Source organism: Ceratosolen solmsi, unplaced genomic scaffold, assembly GCF_000503995.2.
Source record: "Ceratosolen solmsi marchali unplaced genomic scaffold, CerSol_1.0 scaffold27, whole genome shotgun sequence".
Lineage (NCBI taxonomy): Eukaryota > Metazoa > Arthropoda > Insecta > Hymenoptera > Agaonidae > Ceratosolen > Ceratosolen solmsi.
Genome location: NW_011948426.1, coordinates 3,367,815 through 3,391,676, shown reverse-complemented (window position 1 = coordinate 3,391,676; position 23,862 = coordinate 3,367,815). Strand labels below are relative to the sequence as shown.

Sequence of the window (23,862 nt, the reverse complement as noted above, 5' to 3'; positions counted from 1 at the left end):
ATACTTTACTTTCGATTAGTCCCTGAAAACTTTACTCTGACATTCTCAATAGCAAAAGCTGACAAAGACATTGCACAATTTTTACATATTATCTATGTTTGAATTAAACCATCCGTATTATTGTTTAGTTGTACAGACATTGAAAAATAATAAAACTATCGAGTTTTATAAGGCAATGAAATGCAAAATATACAATTTTTTCATACTTACGTATGTCGAAATAGAAATAAATTACGCATACTAAAGTTTAATCATAAATTAAAGAATATAAATGTTTGTAGTAATTCTTTATTTAATGTGTAATGATAATGGTGAAGATTGTATTTAAATGTGTTTAATTATGTTAAAATATGTTAAAATTAATTTTTGACATAATTGTCCTTATGAAATAAAGAAATGTGTAAAATTTACATGATTCCGTCTGTCAGGTCGGTTATTAAAAGCTAAATCTACTATAGCTCACATTTCTGTAATAAATAGATAATAATACCATAAGCACTCGCTTCAAAGTATTTATTTCAATAACAGAGCTGCATATACATTTTAAATCATAAGTCTTAATATATAAATCCTTATAATTATACAATTGACATTTAAGAGAATAATTCATTTCTTAATACGTGAATTAAGATCGTATCGAGAGATATAGAGTTTAAATTGGTCATTAATATTATCAATTATAGCAACGTCACCACGTCACAAATCTCATGGAGATTTGAATTATTATTTGAGAAATGTGTATTCTCGATTCAAATAGCCGCATGTCATGTCATTTTAGTGGCTTAAGTAAACTTATGGGCGCATCCGGTATTATAATAATTCACGTCGCATAAGAGTATAAATATTATAAAATAAAAATAGAGAAAATATTGCGACTGTGCCTGTTGAGATATTTAGCTTAAGAATAGTTGGTAAAAATATTATATCATAATTAAGAATACATAAAGCTAAATAGCTTGTATGAAAATTAAAAAAAAAAAAAAAAAAAAAAAAAAAAAAAAAAAAAAAAAAAAAAAAAGAAAAACTAACGGTTAATATCGATAATAAAGTAATAAAAAATATGATCGAGAGAATAGATGACAATTTTTTATATAAAGTAACATTATTTATTTTGAATGGCCCGTACGGCCGATAAGATCTTAATTTACAACAGCTTACAGGAATACGCGATCTTAACATTGATATATCCTTGCACTCGCGGCTCTATCTTGTCAATCATTTTTACCACATTACGAGATAAAGATAAACATTTTTGGGATGAGGAGGGTACGATTTGAGTGGTGAATTAATAAAACACGAGAATGAAGCAATGCGTATAGTCATAGGCTTCGCAAGTTGCACGCGCGCGCGCACACACAAAAATTTCTAACGGCGTAACGTCTGCACCGTCATGACACGGCGCTTATAAAGCATCTATTATCGCCAAGCTAAGATATTATATACATGCATACTAAAGATAGAAGTTATATTATATGCGAACGATGTTCAATAAGTGGCAGTGTGCGTGAATTGCTCGCGGCTCTCGTGGTCGAAGTATTCAGGGCAAGCTTAGCGACGCAGCTGTTTACAACTTAACCTCGAACTGCTTCGAATCTGACTTCTGCTGATGGGCTGACAGAACGTCGGGACGCGAGAGTGACGTCGCTCGCTAAGATTTTTGGCCTCCGAGATCGAAGCACCCGGGCGAGAGAGCTACGGCCTACGGGCACCGACGTATCACTTTTCATGATACGATCCACACATACAACCATGTAGTGACAATATAACTCTCGATCCGCGAAGCCGCGGATTCGCGAATATCACCCGCGACATCCGACTCCCCAACATCCTAACTTAGCCATCCTCTATTGCTATTCCTTACGCCTCCTCGCGGGGGCTCGCTTTCTTTTCCTACATATTACGATAATCATCATTTAAAGAAGGCTATTTGGCTGCGTTATTTTCTACTACAAATTTATATATACATATATGCATACATATATACATACATGCATGTATATATATATATATATATATATATATATATATATATGCATATATGCGCATATATATATTTAATCTCTTCATCGAATACGCTTCGACTCATTTCGACCGTTCCGCCTCTTTCAACATAACATAACACGGTTTTCCACATGAAAGTACAAGGTAAGATTAATTATGTTGCATTTTCCGTTAATGGAGATAGATATATATATATATATATATATATATATATATATATATATATATATATGCTCTATAATGAAATTCAAAAAGTTCAAAAATTACAATTGCTTGTGAACCAAAAACCTTGTGTTTTCTATCAAATCGTTCATCTGCCCATTAAGACACCTTTTTTGTGTACATATTCAGTCATTGAAAATACAAGTCATTTGGCTCGTTCTTACAATCGTTAATTTAAAGATTTTGTCATAAAAATTCAAATACAAGAGTATTTTCATGCATGTATAATTACGAAATTTACACATATCATTTACAATTACAAAGACTGTGTGCAGATTTTGCAAAATGTTCAATAAAAACATTATAAAAGAACAGCTTAACTATCTAATTATTATTAAATATTATTAATATAAACTGTGATAGATATGATTAATTCATTTTTAACTTCTGTTTAAGGCAGTTAGTTGTATATATTTGTAGCTAACAGAATTTTTAAATTAAAAATATCTAACAATGGCTGATAATAATGAAATTTTGAATTATCAAAATATGAACATTTTTTTGTCAGGTAAACAAATATTTCTAAAATCAAAATAAAAACTTTATATGATTATAAAAGAAAAACAAGCATGCATTTTTCTATAATTGTGTAAGTTCTCCTTAGTTCAATATCATTTTCACAAAAGAGCATAAGAAATATGAGTACTCTCTAAAGAATCCAAATATATCCGTGCATGTGTGTAAGTATATGTAAATATATATGCATATGCATACACACACACACACGCGCGCGCGCACACACGCATATACACACACACACACACACACACATCTATATGTATATAAAATTTCTGTTGTAGGTATTGTTTTATTATCAACTTGGAATAATGAAAAATGAAAGAAATTCAGAGGGAGCAGAATTTTATAAAAAGAGGCAAAAGTAAGCTGGCTTGCATAAGGCAATATCGGAACCAAGATTCAGATTTCAAAAATGAGCAACTCAATGAAGCCAGTATCGACGCAGTCAGGCACGATAAAATCAAACAATGATGAAATGGTAGGCCAGTCAAAATAATAACAATCGCAATCTTTAATATTATAAAGCATTTGTGTTTAGGAAAAGATACCGTCATCGTCGCCTAAAAGATCTGACACTCTAACAAATTCGCAAAGAATATGGACAAGTCTTGCAGCAGGAGCTATTGCCGGAGGAGCAGCTAAGACCTCGATAGCACCTCTCGATAGAACAAAAATCAATTTTCAAACGTCTCAACAACCCTTTTCAACCAAAGCTGTATTAGATTTTCTTATTAAATCATATCAAAAGGATGGATTGCTTAGTCTTTGGCGAGGCAACAGTGCTACTATGGTTAGAATTGTACCATATGCTGCAATTCAGTTTACAGCATATGAACAATGGAAACGAATTCTTAAAGTTGATGAAACTGATGTGTAATTTTTTTGTTTTTTTTTAATACATGAAAATACACTTCATCATGTGTCATTGCATACTTATGATGGAATTTTAATTTTTAGTGGCGATGAAAGAAGATTTATTGCCGGTGCAATAGCTGGTTTAATATCCCAAGCTATGACTTATCCTTTGGATTTAGCACGAGCTCAAATGGCAGTTACTCAAAAGGATGAATACAAAACTCTGCGCCAAGTTTTCACTCAGATTTATAAAAAGGACGGTTTAGTAGCTTTCTATAGGGGATTCACTCCAACGATACTCGGTGTTGTACCGTACGCAGGCTGCAGCTTTTTCTTCTATGATACACTTAAAAATATACTTACAAGTATGATTAATTAATTTTACTCATTTTAATATATAGAATTTTGTTCTTAATCATTGTTAATGTTAATTGCAGTATATACAGTGAATAGCCCTGCGCTATCCGCAATGACTGGCCTAATGTCTGGAGCTATAGCTGGAATGATTGGCCAAGCAAGCAGTTATCCCTTGGACATTGTTCGCAGAAGAATGCAGACTTCTGCTGTTAAGAATCAACAATCCCTTGGGATTATCAAAATGACTATGAAAATTTATGGGTAAATAAAATTTTTTCACACATTTGTTATATAAAAATGAGATGATACACGATAATATGATATATTTTTATTATTCAGGGAAGATGGTATTATGTCCTTCTACAAAGGCTTAAGTATGAACTGGGTGAAAGGCCCGATTGCTGTTGGAATCAGTTTTGCCACGTATGATATAATGAAAGATTTTCTTCGTAAAATTTTTTGTTAATTTTGAAACGCAAAGAAAATATTATGATGAAATCCTAACTTACATGATAGGTCATATTGATTATCATTTAAAGTTATGTACATAGGTTGTATAATGACATCGAGGAAATCGTAACAAAGTTTTAATTCAATGTTATCAAATTTTAGCTACTTACGAAATAATATTAATTTTAATTAGTTTATTAATTGAAAATATCTAAAGTCAGGGCAAATTTTGAGTAAAGTTTTCCTTAAATTCTTGTATTTTAAAGAAATTAAAACATTTTTTATGTTAATTGATGAAATATAATACACAAATATATATTTACAAATATATACAATTTTATTGAATGATGTTAAAAGCATATATTTTTCTAACTTTTCATAAGTAATTTTTTTTTATGTTTTAAAGATTGTTAATTTTTTGTCTATAAAAATAGAATATTTATAAATGAATTATGTACATATACTAGTAAATATGAAATAATTCTTAAATACTCGTTTTATACAGATTGATTTATATATAAAGAATTGTTAATTGTGTGTATGTGTGTATCTATGGATGTATAATAGTAGGTATCTATAAGCTGTTAAAGGCATTGTTGTTTATTGTTAAAAAAGTTTGAGTGTCTGGTCCATTCGATCGAGAGAAAAAAGGCTTTTTATCTCTACTTAACATTTTTTACTTTTTTATTTGTACAAAGATGTTAAATAAAACTTCGAATCCAGACGTATTAAATAAAAATAAATTTTATTTATTGATAAATAAGGATCTTGAGAAATATTTAAAATGATTCGATATATAACTGTACTATATTTTATTATAATTTAAGTATAGATTAATTTTATATATAATATACAATATTGACAATAATTTAAAAAGAATTTCTTCATAATGACATACTGATTTTTTATTCTGATAAGTGATCCAATAAATTATCTTACTTTAAATAAATTGCATAAACTTGTAAATTACGTTCTTTACAATTTTGTATATTGTCTAATACTGACTAATCCCTGAAAAATGTACTTTTAACATACATATATAAGTACATTTTATGTTAGAAATTTAAAAGAAAAACATTGAAATCCATGATTAAAACTGATTTTAATATTTGTTTTCATAAATTGTAATTAATTGCTAAAAAATAAAAATGTTGAAATTTATAAATAAATTAATGTATTTCTTTTTACACAATCATCACATTATACTCTCTTAATTCGCGAACGAAGTTACATCGATATACTAAATATTTATATCATTAATTTTAAAAACATTCTTGCATACGAAAACTTTTTACACTAAATGGTAAATGATGTTATGAGGCATTTACTTGACAAAGTTAAGTAACAACCTTCTTTCTCGATATAATATTTGTTTCGACAATTGTTTTAGTCTTTGTTTTATTTTGGTTTAGTTTCTTGATCATTTACATATCTTATGTAAATTTCTCTTTCATCATTACCACCAGCTGGAATTTCAGCTTCATTGAGATATGAAACTCCTATTGCTAGAACTGAACCGTCTTGGCTAAAGCTCAATGCTGCAACGCCAGCATTATAACGATGAAATTGACACAATCTTTTCTTATTAAACCCGTCCCAAATATTGACATATCCATCCGATCCACCAGTTGCAAACGTATTATATCCCGAGTGAAAGCTGATCGCATTTACTGGATATATATGTTCCACGTTGTTTTCTTTTATTCTATGACATTTGAATGCATATTTCTTCTTTTGAGCTTCAGGTGTTGTATCTAAGTATTCCACTGCAACGCGGCCTTCTATACTACTTAGAACATACCCCTAAACATTACATTAACCATTTAATAACTAAAAAGTTAAAATTTTCTTATAATTCGAAAGAAAAATATCATACCTGTTCATTCGGGAAGCCTTTAATACATCTAGTTTGATATTTTAAACTACTTTCTCGTCTTTGGAACATACCCGCCATATTTCTTAAGTCCCAAATACAGACTTTCCTTTTAGCTGTGCCAACGACAAACTTATCTCCACAAACAGAAAGAGCCAAGACTACATCTGGCTGAAGATAACTTCCAACGCAAGTCGGTGTTCTCGGATCCCATAGCTTTACCGCTGCATCCCAGCCACCCGTTAATATTGCATTTACAGCAGAGCAGTATTCAATTTTTCTAATTGGCTGTTCGTGCGTACCCATCGCAGTTTCTTTATTGACATAATGGGCACATTAAAAAATTGTCAGTAAAACAATATATTTACGTAATAACAATTAGCATAATAAATATAAAAATATAACAAATAATAATAACATAATAAATACCTGTGTTTGTATTAATATCATACATTTTTAAAGTATTGCCTAGGCCACCACTATACGCATGAACGGCATCCTAAGTGCAACATAATTAAAAATAAATCCCATATAACATTTTTATAATCTTATTTAATTGTATACACACTTGAAATGCTATATCTAATACTGGAAGATCATGGTTATATTTTAACCTCATCGTATTTGTTTGTATATCATACAAGCGAACAGTACTATCCCACGAAGAGACAAGTAAAAATTGTGTAGAATTTGGTCCAAATTCAACAGCCGAAACGGCATCCGTTGGAGGATTCTTAAGTTTAAATTCTGTTCGTGACTCCATTATACTTAAGATAAAATAATATAGAAATTATTATTAATAATAATTATTTTTTGGTAATGAAGATGAAAGTATAACCTCATAAATGAAAGTACAAACCCTTTTTAAACAGTACTGTTTAATGAATAAATCGAACAAACGCCGTTACGAAAAGCAATATAAATTCTATATAAGTACTAATCAGTCTTATAGGTCGAAAAATAAAATATATAAAATTATGAATAATTCAAAAAACAAATCTACCCGGTTCTTGTATTATCATACATAAAGTCGAAGAGAAAACTAGAAAACTATAGAGACGCCGCCAACCGATCAACGTTCAACAACGAAAGTATGAATAGTTATTGGGACCATACACGAGCAGAGAATAAATATTCTTTAGTACATAGCCAATTCTGCTTTTTTACTATATAGTTTTTTATACAGATTATACGGATTTTTTACTATACACTACTACCATTGATACACATTTTTACGTATATAATAGGCAAAGTTTGGCCAAGTTAAGGCAACTTAACCAACTGGTTTATAGGAACTATTAAAATTTATAACTTAATGAATCTACTTGGCAATTTGGCCTAAGCTATTCAAATTTCTCATTGGCAATACTACAAAATCTTTTACAAGTAAATTTCTTTTAAGAATATTATAAGCGAATGGAAACTTTTTCTTTTCTTTTTTTTTTCCCTTTTTTTTCTCTCTCTTTTTTTTCTTTTTATTAATTTTTATACAATTAACTTTCTGCAATTATGGCTTATTATATTAAATTTTAGAAACGCCTTTAGAAAAAATACATTAATTTTATATTAAATTTCGAATAAATTTTATGTAATGCGTAAAAAAATGTATGAACAATAAATTAAGAAAGCTGTGAACAACATTCTGTAATGGTCAAATATTTTATTCTAAGCGAAGCATTTCTAACATTTTTTCAAATCACTCTTTTGCAACATGTTGATTAAGTTTTAAACTTTCTATTTAATATATAATTATATGAATGGCAAAAATGTTATTTTTATTATAAATTCATTACAAATAATCCATTTTACTATCTTCCGCTTAAAAATCTTGTTCACCTTCACCAAAGCTGATTCACAAGAATAATTCTTGCATAGTAAATAATTTTTTACTTCGTATAACTGAATTATTTTAGACAAAGCATTCCAATGATTAAATTTATTGATTATGAAAACAAAAAAACAACAAAAAAACAAAAAAACATTAAATTTATTGATTATGAAAACAAAAAAAAAACAAAAAAACAAAAAAACAAAAAAAAAAAAACAGAGTATAATTGAAACAAAATATATTAATCTCACGAACATTAAATATTCAGTCTGTACAATATATATAATAGATTCTCACACAATTCATTTTCATTGCCAATTTAAAAAATATTTTTTTTCTCAACTTTTTAACGATTAAGTTGCCTGTCTCTATGAAATAGAGTTTCGATATTAAATATTATTGCAAAACTGTAAAATGAAAAAAAAATTAAGAAAAACAAAATTAATTTACTATTTATTCAAGCAGTTGTTGTAAAAACATTAATAATTAAAAGTAATTAGGATAATTTTTATTTTGTTAATTCAAGCTTTGTATAATTAAACAAAACAAATAATTAAACAAGACAAAAATATATTTGATAATAATTAGAATAGCATAGTGACTTAAATAAAATTACATAAATATAATCATTTGTCTTGTAAATGCAAAGTAATAAATGAGATTGCGCGCGTTTCTCTAAGAAATTACTTAGACGAAAATCAATTTAATCTTTGCTGTTGAATTATGAATAACGAAATATTTTTAATATTTAATAAATTCAATATTTTCTATTAATGTACTGAGAATTTCAATATTTCTAATCTATTGAAATATTTTTTATTTTATTTTATTTTATTTTATTTTATTTTATTTTATTTTATTTTATTTTTTTTTTTTTTTTTTTTTTTTTTTTTTTTTTTTGATAACACTGAATATTTGGTGGGGATCGAAATGACAGATATATTTAGATAAAAATAATAAAAACTTTACGATAAGAATTTAATGGTTCATTATCTATAAGAAACGAGTGGCAAATTATACTTTATATATTCGAAAAGGAAGTTCCTCACATTCTCTTAAAACCATAAAGTAGTGAAGTTCTAGCTGAGAATTAGCTAAATCATAAGTGAATGAAATAAAAGTAGAATTATAGTTTGCATATAAAAATGTTAAAATTTCTAGATAATATGGTAGAGCACGTATTACTGCATTACCGTTGGTTTTTCGTCGTTTTTTTCTTGTTGCCGCTTTCAGTTATCTATGAGATTTATAGTCTTGCGAGAAACTGGCTAATTTTTAAATTGAATACGGCTCCACAGCAGCATGAAAAACGAGTGAAAATTATTCAGCGCCAAGTTAAAGAATGGAAAGCCAAATTTAGCAATCGGCAAATGTGTACTGCGCGTCCGGGTTGGCAAACGATGAGTTTCCGGCAAGGCCGATATAAATCCTCCATGTTCAATGTTCGTATTGGTATGTACGATATTCTCGAGGTCAATGTGGATGAAAAGGTTGGAATTTCTATGCCACTAATACTTAAAAATCTTTCAACTATTTATTATATAATATTTACGCACGTGTTTAGTACGTAAGGGTCGAGCCTATGGTAACAATGGGTCAACTTTCCAGAACGTTAAATCAACTCGGATGGACGATCCCCGTACTTCCGGAGATCGATGATCTTACAGTTGGTATGATAAATAATATAAGCGATCAATTTATAAACGTATCATACGCTTTCATTCGTTTTTTATCATTTATTTTCTTTACAATTTCATTCACTCGTTTACATATTAAAATTATTACACGCTTTTCCGGTACATTCATACATCACGTTTATCTAACGTGTTAATTTAAAAAAATGCCCAAAAAAAATATTTGCCCCACTTATTCTAGATTCTTCATTGGCAATTATGTCATAGATTTGATAGTCCATTGGCTTTCAAACAAAAGCATATACTATTTTTTATTATTGAAGCTCAAACGAATTATACTCAGACAATCCATAAAAATACTTACCATTAGAGACGCGTTACCAAGACTAAAAGATCGTCCGATTTTTAAGGATAAATTAGATTAATCTTATTTTCATTATGGCCAAATTTAATATTGAAATACGTACTAGCAAACATCGTCACAAACATCGTCAATATCTGAAAACATTACAGGTGGTCTGATAATGGGCACGGGCGTCGAGACCAGCTCCCACAAGTACGGACTTTTCCAGCACACCTGTCGCGCCTTCGAGGTCGTACTGTGCGATGGTTCGGTGGTAAAATGCAGCCGTACGGATAATGTGGAGCTTTTCCATGCGATACCTTGGTCTCACGGGACGATTGGCTTCCTACTCGCGGCCGACATCGACATCGTACCCGCGCGCAAACTCGTCAAGCTCCATTACCAACCCGTGCACAACCTGAAGAAAGCCATCCAAGTCTTTAAGAAAGCGAGCTACGATACGAGCAATGACTTCGTCGAGGCCATTATGTTCTCGCTGGATGATGGTGTCGTTATGACAGGTTACGCGTCCATCCATCAATATCCAACTGCCTGAACACTAAGTCGTCAAAGCTTTCATAATTAGTCTTTGCCCTAAGTTATATACTTGTAATGATTAAGAGGACTTAAACTTATAATTGATATTTTAATAGAAATTCAGATATTTTTTATATTAAGACTAGCCGCTTAATTTTTTTTTTTTTTTTTTTTTTTATTTAAATGTTGTATTTAAGGGAAAATGATATTGCCAAAAATGACCGTTATTGATGAATTTTATTTAATTTAGTTGTTGTTTTTTTTTTTTTTTTTTTTTTTAATTTACTTTTGCACTGTATAATTTATAAATAATTATCCTTTATTTTATGTTAATTTATATCAATACACTTTGCTAGCTGATAAATTTACTTTGAAAACTGACAAACTATTTACATAAACTGAATTACAATTTTACTGTTTTACAATATCGTCGTGACTCTTTTTTGTTAGGTAAACGGACAACGCTAAATCCTATTCACTCGTATCACTGTCCAAATAAATAATCTACTAAATTTAATATATAATTACAGGTGTCATGGTAGATGCAGACAATTGTACAAAAACTAATGAGATTGGACGCTGGTACAAGCCGTGGTTTTTTAAGCACGTCGAGAGCAAACTTTATAAAGATATGAAATACCTTACCGAATATATACCGCTTCGTCACTATTATCATCGACATACCCGTTCACTATTTTGGGAACTCCAAAATATTGTCCCTTTCGGAAATAATTTCCTATTTAGATTACTTTTAGGATGGACAATGCCACCTAAAGTTTCTCTCCTAAAATTGACGCAAACCAAGTCGATAAAGAAACTTTATGAAACACAGCACATCATCCAAGACATGCTCATTCCTATTGAAAAACTCGAGGATGCCATTATAATGTTTAATAAGAAGGTTGAGGTTTGTGTGTGTCTTTCTTTCTTTCTTTTTTTTTTCTTTTCTTTTTTTTTTTTTATCTTCATTATAATTTTAATACTCTATAATCTATTTCATCGTAACAACACCAGCACTAATAATTACGAAATACTCTTATCTTACGTATACTTGGTTGTTATTATTATTTTTTTTTTTTATAAATAAGATAATTCTGTAATAGCTTATTAACGAATGTAAATAATACAGGTTTATCCTCTATGGTTATGCCCATTTAAACTAACGGACGATCCTGGCTTCGTTCACTCGCACCAATCCTCCAGCGAAATGTACGTGGATGTCGGAGTTTATGGAATTCCAGGCACACGCGATTACGAAGCCACACGTACGACTCGAGAAATCGAGAAATTCGTCAGTGACGTTCACGGCTACCAGATGCTTTACGCAGACACATATACGACGAGAGACGAATTCCGAAAGATGTTCGATCATACGCTTTATGATAAAATGCGCAAGAGCCTCAATTGCGAGAAAGCTTTCTCGGAAGTCTACGACAAGGTCAATAAAAACGCGAGAATTTAAATGTCAAATTTCCTCTTGATATATATATATATATATATATATATATATATATATATATATACTAATTACACTGCTCACTGTACGAAAATTGCAATTATAATAAAAACGTATTAATGAAAAACATTTAAATATTGATAACGTGCGACATTCATTTCTATGTGTATCAACAGGTGGACCTTAATTCATGATTTTTAATTGGATTTAATTTGCAGTTGATAGAATGTTAACGTTATCACAATCACATTACTTTAGAAATTGCCGCTCGTAATTCTCAATTTATTTTTGCATAATTTTTTTTCTTCTATAATTGTGTCAGTATAGTTATATCTGCTTTAATTATTAAATTGAAAGGCGCAGTTGCTTTCTTATCGAGAGATTACCTAGAATTTAAATTAATTGAAACAATGAAATTGCTAATTAAAATTTATATAAAAGTAAAAGTATAAGCCACGGGCGAATCAGGGTACACATATTTCTTACATTACTCATCGTTCCTTTCTTAATACATCAAAATATATGTATTGGTAGACGGTGAAAATTTCATTTACATACAAAATTGAAATAGATTTTCGCATGAGGTATGGAAAATAAATTAGCTACAATATCTTGCATATTCTCGTTAAATGTTTATTATTATGAGAAAAAAAGAATATACTTTCCGTTACTTTAGACCCCGTTACAATTAATAATACTAATGTAGTTAATCGCTTGAGCTATTCGTGTTTAAAGATCCTACAAAATTTATCAAGGAACATTACTACGATTTGTAATTTTTCTTAATTTATTTGTTTAAATAAACAACAATATAAATAATATCAAATTCAGAGTTTTTCATATAAGAATAAATTGTATTCCAAGTCTATATTTACACGTATTAACAAAGCACAGATGTTTTATATGTAGAAAATAGATAAACGATTGAATAGACATTATTCTATCACCAAACGGACGCTCCTTTCTTTACGCGAAAAAAATCAATTATATTATATGACAGAGATGATTATTCATCGATAGAGTATATCAATGAATAAAAATATTATTGAAAATTATATTATGGTTTATAATGTGATTGAATGATATTGAGAAAGATATATTCAAGAATTTCCTAAAATTTTGCTTTTATATCGCGGAAATTCTAATATTACACATTACAGTTTTAGCTACTATTAACGATAAGCTATCGCCAATTGTACTTTGGATGCTTCAAAATAATACAATAAACGAATGAAATAAAATTGCCTGCTTATTGTGCAAACTGGAAGATAATCTTGCGTTGTCAATCAATAATATTAGTAATTGTAGTCCAGTAAAATCTAGTGTTTCATTTAATTATGATGCGGGAAACCACTTGAGCATAATAAACGATGCTAGCATAATTGGAATATATGTATGGACTGGTGGTAGTAAAAATTAAACGGTGCCTCTTATTAAATTCATCCATTGAGATTATTATAGAATCATTTAATTTTCATTTCATAATAAATACTTTTGTTTTTAGAGAGTAATTTTCATAAATTGTTCACAAATGGTTTATAAATATACCACAATTCATGTCTTTCAGCTTCATCAGTGTGGCGCAATTTAAGAGTAAATAGGTATTTAAAGTCAAAATATGTATTTTTCATCTACGTAAAGCGTGAGTTACGTGTTAAGCTAATGAAAGCCTCGATTATTCTGCGGGTATTTGAACAAAATTTTATAGAATAATTCATCGATGAATTTTCACTTCATTGATAATTTACTTATACCTATACCAACTACCAATGCCAAAAATACCACTATTAAATCAAATATGGGAAATTTTTGCAGATACCGTAAGAGATAATTTCTATACGATAAAGACTACGATTTTTATACTAAAATAACTTCGTAAATTTTTCAAAATATAATTCCGATACAGTCAAAAATTCAAATACATTCCCCGACGATGCGGAAATAAAAAATATTAACTACTAACAGTAACATTCATGGTATTTAATTGTACAAATTGCACATGCCGGGAGATTCTTTATTGGCAATAAGTAATTAATGATAGTTTTTACAATATTTACTTTAGTTAACAATTGTTACAATGTACTTACAATTCTAGTTTATAAAAAAAAAAAAAAAAAAAAAAAAAAAAAAAAAAACTTAATTCTTTTGGTCCGCACTGTCGGATTTAAATTCTACTTAAAATTTTGTAAAATTCTATAACAAACGAGGAAATCTCATGCAACAATTTATAGTTTATGAATTTCATTAAAAAACTAAAAAGGTTAATCATATCATAGCCAATATTCTTAGATTCATTAAGATTCATATTATAATATATGTACTTACTGATTAAATAACTACTAAATGTAATTATGAAAGGAAAAGTAGGATCTGAACTTTGGCGATTTAATCCATTTATTGACCCATTTTATTGACTTTCTTCAGCTTCGATTTAACGTTTAAGTTAATGCTTTATTTCAATAAGGGCACATTTTAATTTTTTTTATATCTATTCAGTTTCACCTTGTTCAGACTTTTACAACAGTTGGTAGCAAATATATATCACATCACTTGGTAAAGATGAAAATTTTTTAATCTTGAATAATACAAACTGCAGCCCTATAAATATTTTTTTATGACGCTGTTTCTGATAATTTTAATGATTATTATGATTTGTATGTTGAATCGCGAGTTACCAGTTCGAATGTATTATAAACAGCAATTAAGATCATTAAACGAGTACATAAGAGTGTAAAAATATAATGCCAATATTAATTCGTCTGTGGAGAGTTTGGTGAAAGCATAACAACCAAAACTGGATGGCTTCATATAATATAATTAAGTTATTAAAAAATTCTCGCAATCAATATAGGTTTAAATTTGCAATAAATAGCATTTAAATATATAACATTATAGAATTAAATTTATATGGTTAATAAAGGACGTATCTTATAAATATAGTATTAGCAGTTTTCATTCGCGATCCTTTTACATTTATTTACTTTAAAATATTAAAAAACAATTGAATTTTCAGTTAAATTGAAGAATAAGTTTAATCTTAAAAAAAGAAAAAGAAAAGGAGAATATATCAGACAAAATTCTATTTATTTAATATATTGTAAAATATTTATATATTCATTTTTATATACGTGTTTGGATATGTATGTATTTATAAGTTCTCATTATTGATTTGTGAATATGATAAAGCACTAAAATATCTGAATATGCTCGTGAAAGGATATGAAACGGGATGATATGTAATGAAATAAAATACTCTCTTTAACAAAGAAAACGCATTTATCTAGAAATTTACGCTGTTATATGGAGATTCAACATCTTTCAATACATGTTATCCTTGCAAATTCAGCTTTTATATTATATGTCATTATATATTTTTTTTTAAGATCTTAATTCTAACTTTTCAATTATATAAGTAATATATAATATACATTAATTAATAGTTTGTGGCTTAACTACATACAATTTTTAAAATATATAAAAAATTATTCAAATCATAAAAGACTAGGAAAATGTTTAGAAATCAAGATTCATTAAATCACAAACTATTAATTCATACAAATATTTTTCTAATATTATTTATGAAATAACCACGAGATTTTTGTCAAGAAATTATAAAATAACATTTTTGTCCATATAAAAATAAGGAAAAAGTATAAAAAATGAAAATCACAATTAGCATATAACTTATTGATAATGCTATTTACGCTCGACATCATGACTGTCAAGTAAATACTACGCAAAGTATTGATGATCTTCAATTGATCTTACTCTTTTGGTATATTAATCTCGCTAGCCACTATGTACAAGTGGAATATCTTATCAAATTATTATCAATAAAACCTAAGTAAGAAATTTCCAAAGTTTTCAAATAGCTATCATTTTTTAGATAATTCATATATAATACTAGTGATTTTTTTTTTTTTTTATATAAAAAATGATTCAGACTTTGTTTATGGTTGGGTCTTCAATACTCTAGATTTGTGGACCTTGATGTAAAATTATTTAGTGAAACACATGAAGAAAGATACGAAAACATTCTATAAAGAAATTTATATAAACAAGTATTCTGTCTTCCCAACATAATACGATTCATTTAATGCCTATAAATATTTCGTATTTTTATTATCACCGTATTGCTTTAAAGACTATACAAAAGAAAAAAAAAAAAAAAAAAAAAAAAAAAAAAAGGAAGAAAAATATGGCTTTAACTCGAAAGAAATATTTCAATTTATGCAAATTTTAATTCATTTGCCATTAATATTATCCTAAAATATTATCTAAAAATTTATCTTCGTTTTATCTAATTTATATATTAGCAGATCAATAAGAAGTTTTTTTTTTAATAATTTTATAATAAAATAGCAAAAATTATTAAAAAAAAAAAAAAAAAAAGAAAAAAAAAAATAAAATAAAATAAAGAAAATGAATAAAGAAATATAAGAGAGCTATAAAGTAATTGTATAAATATAACAAAAATGCAAGTGGTGCGTTATAATAGTGCAAATTAAAATAATATAAATATCTGTCATTGTATATAAACTATATATTAATATTTATCTAATAAAGATGAATAGTTTTATAGATAAAGAAAATGTTCATATGTTTCAGTAGATATGCGACATATTTTTTTTTTTTTTTTTTTTTTTTTTTTTTTTTTTTTTTTTTTTTAAGAAACTTACATATTTAAAGAACGTTAACAAACAAATATTTAATAATGAGAAATATTAATAAAATAAGGAAAGTGATACACGTCGTCAGCTTGAAAACTATAGAGTTAATTAATTACGTAGTTTGTTAAAAGTGATCGAGTCGTACGATGACGTGGTCGGATGTTGGATCTGGCAGTTTAACGTTTAACCAATCGGCCTTGGAATTTTCTTCCGTATCTGTGGCTTTCAATGCCAATCGATGAGCCGGCGTGGCCTTGTGAGGAATTCTAAGCTCAACAGGATTTTGGAATTCAAGTCCCTTTGGTCCACACTCCACAAGTGGACTTAGCATAGATTCACCTATCGTTAAACAAATAAAAAATTAATTCTCACGCAAGGCTAACTTTATTAATAAAAGATTACACTTCTACTGTAATTGTATAATAGAAATAAATATAATAGAGGTAATAGTAGTAGTAGTAGCTGTTGTTGTTATTATTATTATTATTATTATTATTATTATTATTATTATTATATACATGGATTATGCATTAGTCACTGTAATATGGGAGTGAATTATTAACGTATTTAGCCAAGTGAACCACCACCAACTCCACCATTATTTATTAGCGTAGCGCTCACCATTGTGCATAGGAGGTGATATTGACGAGCGATGGCCACGAGTATTGCTATACAAATCAATACCATTCGCGTCGGTTACACTGAAGTAGATCTCTTGATGACTGTTTGGTGATAAGGCACCAGGAGGTATTATTAACGTAACACCTCCTGGTCCTTCTAGAACACCACCCTCGTAACCAAACGCACCTCGTGCCATTCCGATCGTCCTGCATAATTAACCGTCACCAGTACGGTTAGTCGAGGGTTAATAATTGCGTATCGAAAAACAAATGACGTATTTAAAATAAAAATAAAAATAAAAATAAAAATAAAAATAAAAAGCGAATAAAAGTGCGCAATGAAGTATGCGTCAAATTCGATCATCAATTAGGTTTATTATTATTGGATGCATTATTATATTATTAGATAAGCAAATGGGTTCGTCAAGAAAAAGCACACGAGATTATATGTAATTTAACGTATAATTAGTTTGCTTGATGTTGAAAGACAAACGTAGGCTCACCTAATGTTATGATGGTGCAGGGGTTTCCGATAGAGTTCAAAAGCACTCCCACGCTGCTCCCTACTGCCTGCCAAATCTAAAGCACTTGATTCTCTGTTGTGAGTATTATTGTTAACGGTGGAATTTTGAAGTGTGATGCCACTGTGGCTGTTGCTATGGCTGTGGCCATTCATTACGACATTGTTACGGTTGTGCGAGTGAGCGATTCCAATTTGGCCGGAACTGTTGCTGTGAGAGTGCGACATCATCGATGGACTTGATAAAGGATGCGAATGCGACATACTGTGGCTATGGATTCCAGGACTTGTATGATTATGCGTGTAATTCGAGTTCACGGAATAGCTCTCATTTTGGAGACTTCGATTTGGCGGTGATATGTTGTAATAATATTGACCACTGTTTCGTTGTATATTAAGTCCATTCTCAGCCTATAAGTCGACCATTGATTGTTATAAGTTGTTAATTATAAAGTTGGTTAAGTTTTCTTGACCCAAGTACAACATACTTACTCCATTGTGCATGTGCGAAGCTCCCATGGAGTAACTTTTAGCGTGCTGATAATGATTTCCACCGTTGTTCTCGTCCTGAATAATGGGTTGTTGGGGCGGTCGATAATTTTTTGGCTTCGGAGGCGGAACTGGCTTGTAAGTTCCAGTTGGCTTAGATTGAGGCGGCGGTATTGGTTTATAATCCCCTGTTCGGCTACAATGTATAGAAATAATAAATCTAGCTTACTTTTGGTTGCGCAACAAGCAAATAAAAATAATAAAGGTTGTTAATAATGGGGGACCCAATGAATGCTAAACTAAAGTATCACGCTGCGATATGTAAACTCTACAAGCTCTTCGTAATGGTCGAAACTTTCTTGTTACCGCTCTGTCGAAATAAAAAATTTTATTTATATGGTTGTACGTAGTCATAAAAATTGCTACGCTCCACCAATGTCTTCCAAATTCTATACATTTGTTAATTGTCTGTCTCAGCAATTATAAACAAATTGCTTATTTGCAATTAAAATTGTATTTTTTTTTTTTTTTTTTTTTTTTTTTTTTTTTTTCATAGAAAATTGTTCTTACTTATATCCTATTCCTTTTACTTCAGTTTTCGTTTTCAACTCTAGAATTAAGTTTATAAATTTTAATACGATGCAACATAACAATAGTAACAACAATTCTTTATTTAAAACGCGCGATAAAGTATAATAAAATATGATGAAATATGATAAAAGTACATTTGATGAAGAAATTATTGCATTGGCGAATTCGATTAAAGTAACTCCTTGATTATTCAATCATTCATTTAGTAAGATTTGAATTTGAAAAATATATTATCCACTGTATAAGAAACTGTATTAATATATGTAATAGAACTTATTGGCTTTATGAATCAATAAAATTCGGATGTACTCGTCGTTATATCGACGAGATAATTTATCATAAGAAGAACTTTGTAGGCCAATTGAAAATGGAAGAAATGGTAAAATCGGTCAAAATCGTAACTATGTGTATGTAACAAAAAGAGTACCTGTACTTTGCATAATCGGTTCGCGTTTGCGTCTCTTGTACGGGTATCGCCGTGGATCTTGTGAATCTATAAGGATCGTGTGGTCTCGCCGAAATGGCTATGCTGCTGCTTTTAAGGTCATCTGGAACATTTGGTCCCAACCGTCCAGTCGATGTATTAAGGCCACTCCCCGGATACGGCACATTACCATTGGTATTATAGGAATCGTACGATGACATACTGTCGTAACTTCCCTATCGAGGCATGCAAAATGATTCTTCATTAATTTACTCTTACGGTACGATAAAAATTTAATAATAATGATAGTAGTGATGATGATGATGATGATGATGATGATGATGATGATGATGATGATGATGATGATGATGATGATGATGATGATGATGATGATGATGATGATGATGATGATGATGATGATGATGATGATGATGATGATGATGATGATGATGATGATGATGATGATGATGATGATGATGATGATGATGATGATGATGATGATGATGATGATGATGATGATGATGATGATGATGATGATGATGATGATGATGATGATGATGATGATGATGATGATGATGATGATGATGATGATGATGATGATGATGATGATGATGATGATGATGATGATGATGATGATGATGATGATGATGATGATGATGATGATGATGATGATGATGATGATGATGATGATGATGATGATGATGATGATGATGATGATGATGATGATGATGATGATGATGATGATGATGATGATGATGATGATGATGATGATGATGATGATGATGATGATGATGATGATGATGATGATGATGATGATGATGATGATGATGATGATGATGATGATGATGATGATGATGATGATGATGATGATGATGATGATGATGATGATGATGATGATGATGATGATGATGATGATGATGATGATGATGATGATGATGATGATGATGATGATGATGATGATGATGATGATGATGATGATGATGATGATGATGGTGGCGAAGGCGACGATGATAATGATAATAATGGTTAGTTTACCGCTTTAGCTTGGGTTCTCTCGAGAGAAGATGTGGCAGTAGCCCTATGTGGAGTGGCATTTATGTAATTGCCCATATCCAAAACAGAGTCAGTCTTATTAATGAGCCTTTCCTGAGCCGTTCGGCCTTGAGATGCAGCGCGAGTCGGGGGACTCGTAGGTTTGGAATTGCGATCGAGTCTCGGTGGTAAATCCGGCGGCATCTGTTGACCATAAACGTTTGTCTGCTGTGGTTGCTGTTGTTGTTGTTGTTGTTGTTGTTGCTGCTGCTGTTGCTGCTGCTGCTGCTGTTGCTGTTGCTGTTGCTGAGATCTGCGTCGATGTTGTTCGAAAGCCTGCTGCTGAAGAGCATAATCGGCTTGAAAATACTGCTCTTTGATGGTCCGCGGTAGTTGCGTTACCTGGTAGCTTGTGCTATAGGGTGGCGGCGCCACCGCGTCGTCCTGCGTCGCGATGCTAGGATCGGAGCTGCTCTTGAGCCGCGACGGTACTCCCAAGGCACCGGGAAGGGGAAGTGCGGGGCTTAGCTCCAGGTCACTCTCCGGAGAGGAGGCGTAGGACAGGCGTGAAGTCATCGGGAAGAGGAAGTCATCCGAGAGGGCCTCTTCCGGCTACGCCACCAGCCAAATAAAACATATACGACGAGAGTCAGCGACATTCCACAATATCCACATTATAACAATTAATACGGCGAACCAATATGGCACATGCTGATCCAAACACCTTACGCACTACTATAATATGTCACTACGATACCTACTAATGTGCTTTTATTCCGTTCAATTTGACGAAACTTAAATCTGCTGCGAATGAATTTGCCAAGCATTAGTCTTGAGGCTATGTACAGCGTGGCGAGGAGTGGAGGGAAGGAAAGAGGATGAGGAAAGTGATGCCGAACAAAGAGCAACGAACATGAAAGAACGTGTTATTTTAACAAAGTGCAGACAACAAGCTCAATACTTAAACATCGTTAAAATTAAATAAATCGATAAATGCATGCGAAAGCAGATTGAACAACGTAATATAAGGATAATGACGAAGGCTTTTCAAGCGTTTCTTTCAAAAAAGTAACATAATACATTACAATACAAACGTGATTAACAATAACAAGCGGCTTTATTTATGTGAATAAAGGTATTTAATTAAAAAAAAAAAAAAAAAAAAAAAAAAAAAAATAAATAAAAAAAATAAAAAAAAAAAGAAAAATTACATTTGGAAAGAAAAGTAATTGTAAAGAACCTAAATGTAGCCGAAAAATTGCTCGTGAATGACACTGGATTCTTGAGTACGGAATGATGGGAATGTATTTGGTAAGGCTGGTGCAATTGCGGGCGAAGGTGGACGGACCGGTGGGTGATCATCAATATTGTTGTTGCATTCATAGAAAGTACTTGCATTGTGTAAAGCAAGTGGCGTTGGTGCACGATAAGAGTGAAAAGGAGGGAAGTACAGATCCGACACCATTTCTATGGGCTACAACCAATACCGAATACAATTTCAAATAATTTCATCATTTCAATAAAAAACGAACAAAAGAAAAATATAAATAAATAAATAATTAATGGGATAAATACGCTTTGATTATTGCGTATTAAGTATCGCTGCTCTTAATATTTGCATAAAATGTTATGCATAACTAAAGCACTAAAGCGTCTTAACATTATAAGATATGAGCATTGTATTGTACATTAAAAACTCATGCCTTCGACACTTTAACAATAGCATGCCGAATAAATAAATGTCGAGTGCTTTAAAGTCATTTTTAACGGCTAAAAATTAATACTAATTGTAAGATTGAAACACGATGCCAAGTTGAGCGTCCCTCCTCTTATGCATAATCAAATAAGTAAATTTACCAAAACTGTATAGAATGAATGTGATAAAAAAAAAAAAAAAAAAAAAAAAAAAAAAATCTCTACGGGCTTCAATTATAAGAGAAACATACCTTTGTTTGACTCATCCATAAAGGTCCTTGCTGTTGCCAATCAATAAGCTCTCTTAATTTTCTGTACCAAGATTCCGGAGAAGTTAATGTAACTACGGCACTAAACACATGACCCCATATTTTGTCAAGTTTTTGGCACTGTTCTAATAATTTCTTACTACTTTTGTGCGCCGATCTGAAAGCAAGAACAATTAGTGAAATGCCAAAATTGGTGCTGAAAACTTTAAACAATTAGGTAAGCTAATGTAATACATACTTTGGTATACCAGCTCGCATTTCTTTGATAATTTGCTTACTTTCAGCTTTTAAAAATATAACAATAGGATAAAACTGAGCGTAATTTAGTCGATCGACTGCATTTGGTGTAATATCCAAGAGGGCGTGCTTTCCCCTCTCCATAACTTCTCTAATGGCACTTAATCGAATAATACCGGAAGATTTCGTGCTCTTGGTGTTGCCTTCGTCGATCTGACTCTCCGTCTCTGTAAAAGGATGGAGACGATGATGAGAGATGGGCCGCAAGTTTGCAAAATTGACAATTTAAAAACATTAGAAAATCCTTACGCGGAGACGTGAATTTGTCGGGAAAGTCTTTTAATAATTTTTCCCTAGCAAGATCGGCAACGGGGCCAAAAAGGACAACTGGTCTTATGAAGCCCGGATGTCTTAAGACAACGCGTTCGTAAGCTGGAAATTTGCTGACGCTATCGGAGAAGACAACATCGTCCCAGTGATCCTGCGATAAGTATATAAACATTAGTACCAAAGGGCTTTTCAGACAGTATCAAAGATGTTTTCAACATCTCGAATCTCTTAAGTGACAATTTACCCTGCCGAGAGATTTTGAGCGCCTATGACTGCCCCTTCGTCTACGGAAGAAGCTTCCTCTGCTCTCGCTTGCGCTCAGCTCTTTCTTCGTCGCATTGAACTGCGCGGTTGCCAGTTCTTCCGCCCGAGCTTTATTCGGTAGGATACCCTTTTGCACCTCCTGATTGTTTCTTCCAATGCGATAAACTTGCCAGGCACCGACTACGCCATTGTGCAATGTGTCGATTACATGAAAGACGTCGCCACTGCGAAAGCTCATCTCCCCCTTTTCCGGATGCTCATAATGGAAATGCGTTCTACGATTGAAAGAATCGGATAATGCACACTCGTCAAGAGTAAAGATGGTACGTTATTAAAAGACGAGATGCTTACTTTATGTGAAAGGAATCGCCCTTCCCGGAAGATACGATTTGCTCGTACTCCTGCCTGCGATGTTGAACGATGAGATCTATTTGTTCTTGAAGGCTAAGAAGAAAGAGTACAGCCTCCTCTCTGGTTACACCTTTCATATCCATGTCGTTCACCTAACGGGGCAATGATAAGGATGAATTGGAGCCCTTTATCCAACGATTCGCTAATTAATACATTGCAAAAGTACTCGTAAAACATAAACCTTAAGAATTTTATCTCCCGGTTGAAGGCCTTGGAGGGAGGCTGGACTGGCCGG

General features: G+C 31.0%; 4 protein-coding genes across 4 annotated transcripts in view; 2 read left to right on the top strand and 2 right to left on the bottom strand.

Moving 5' to 3' along the window:
* The first annotated feature begins 1,364 nt into the window (after nucleotides 1-1,364).
* Nucleotides 1,365-4,566, top strand: DPCoAC (dephosphocoenzyme A carrier). Its single transcript, XM_011500782.1, has 6 exons — nucleotides 1,365-1,751; nucleotides 3,024-3,220; nucleotides 3,281-3,615; nucleotides 3,700-3,962; nucleotides 4,035-4,215; nucleotides 4,294-4,566. The coding sequence occupies exons 2-6, from the start codon at nucleotides 3,155-3,157 to the stop codon at nucleotides 4,418-4,420; spliced, it is 972 nt and encodes a 323-aa protein (XP_011499084.1). The 5' UTR covers nucleotides 1,365-1,751; nucleotides 3,024-3,154; the 3' UTR covers nucleotides 4,421-4,566.
* A 992-nt stretch (nucleotides 4,567-5,558) lies between these two features.
* On the bottom strand, nucleotides 5,559-10,273 carry Bub3 (mitotic checkpoint protein Bub3). Its single transcript, XM_011500780.1, has 5 exons — nucleotides 10,207-10,273; nucleotides 6,846-7,044; nucleotides 6,707-6,776; nucleotides 6,281-6,591; nucleotides 5,559-6,207 (listed from the first exon to the last, which is right to left on the bottom strand). The coding sequence occupies exons 1-5, from the start codon at nucleotides 10,245-10,247 to the stop codon at nucleotides 5,803-5,805; spliced, it is 1,026 nt and encodes a 341-aa protein (XP_011499082.1). The 5' UTR covers nucleotides 10,248-10,273; the 3' UTR covers nucleotides 5,559-5,802.
* Nucleotides 9,105-12,125, top strand: LOC105363161 (delta(24)-sterol reductase-like). Its single transcript, XM_011500781.1, has 5 exons — nucleotides 9,105-9,595; nucleotides 9,670-9,775; nucleotides 10,253-10,603; nucleotides 11,150-11,526; nucleotides 11,749-12,125. Exons 1-5 carry the CDS (start codon nucleotides 9,251-9,253, stop codon nucleotides 12,079-12,081), a joined length of 1,512 nt encoding a protein of 503 aa, XP_011499083.1. The 5' UTR covers nucleotides 9,105-9,250; the 3' UTR covers nucleotides 12,082-12,125.
* Nucleotides 12,126-16,792: 4,667 nt separating this feature from the next.
* The window catches only part of pyd (zonula occludens-like protein polychaetoid), a 54,134-nt gene continuing 47,064 nt past the window's right edge, over nucleotides 16,793-23,862 (bottom strand). Inside the window, exons 6-18 of the mRNA XM_011500779.1 lie at nucleotides 23,809-23,862; nucleotides 23,568-23,719; nucleotides 23,197-23,491; nucleotides 22,932-23,103; nucleotides 22,624-22,849; nucleotides 22,368-22,542; nucleotides 20,824-21,033; nucleotides 20,425-20,760; nucleotides 19,393-19,625; nucleotides 18,378-18,570; nucleotides 17,869-18,296; nucleotides 17,367-17,572; nucleotides 16,793-17,084 (exon numbers count right to left, since the gene is read on the bottom strand). The exon at nucleotides 23,809-23,862 is cut by the window's right edge and continues 94 nt beyond it. Coding sequence (XP_011499081.1) covers nucleotides 16,870-17,084; nucleotides 17,367-17,572; nucleotides 17,869-18,296; nucleotides 18,378-18,570; nucleotides 19,393-19,625; nucleotides 20,425-20,760; nucleotides 20,824-21,033; nucleotides 22,368-22,542; nucleotides 22,624-22,849; nucleotides 22,932-23,103; nucleotides 23,197-23,491; nucleotides 23,568-23,719; nucleotides 23,809-23,862 — 2,895 coding nt within the window. The 3' untranslated portion in view covers nucleotides 16,793-16,869. The remainder of the gene's footprint in view (nucleotides 17,085-17,366; nucleotides 17,573-17,868; nucleotides 18,297-18,377; nucleotides 18,571-19,392; nucleotides 19,626-20,424; nucleotides 20,761-20,823; nucleotides 21,034-22,367; nucleotides 22,543-22,623; nucleotides 22,850-22,931; nucleotides 23,104-23,196; nucleotides 23,492-23,567; nucleotides 23,720-23,808) is intronic.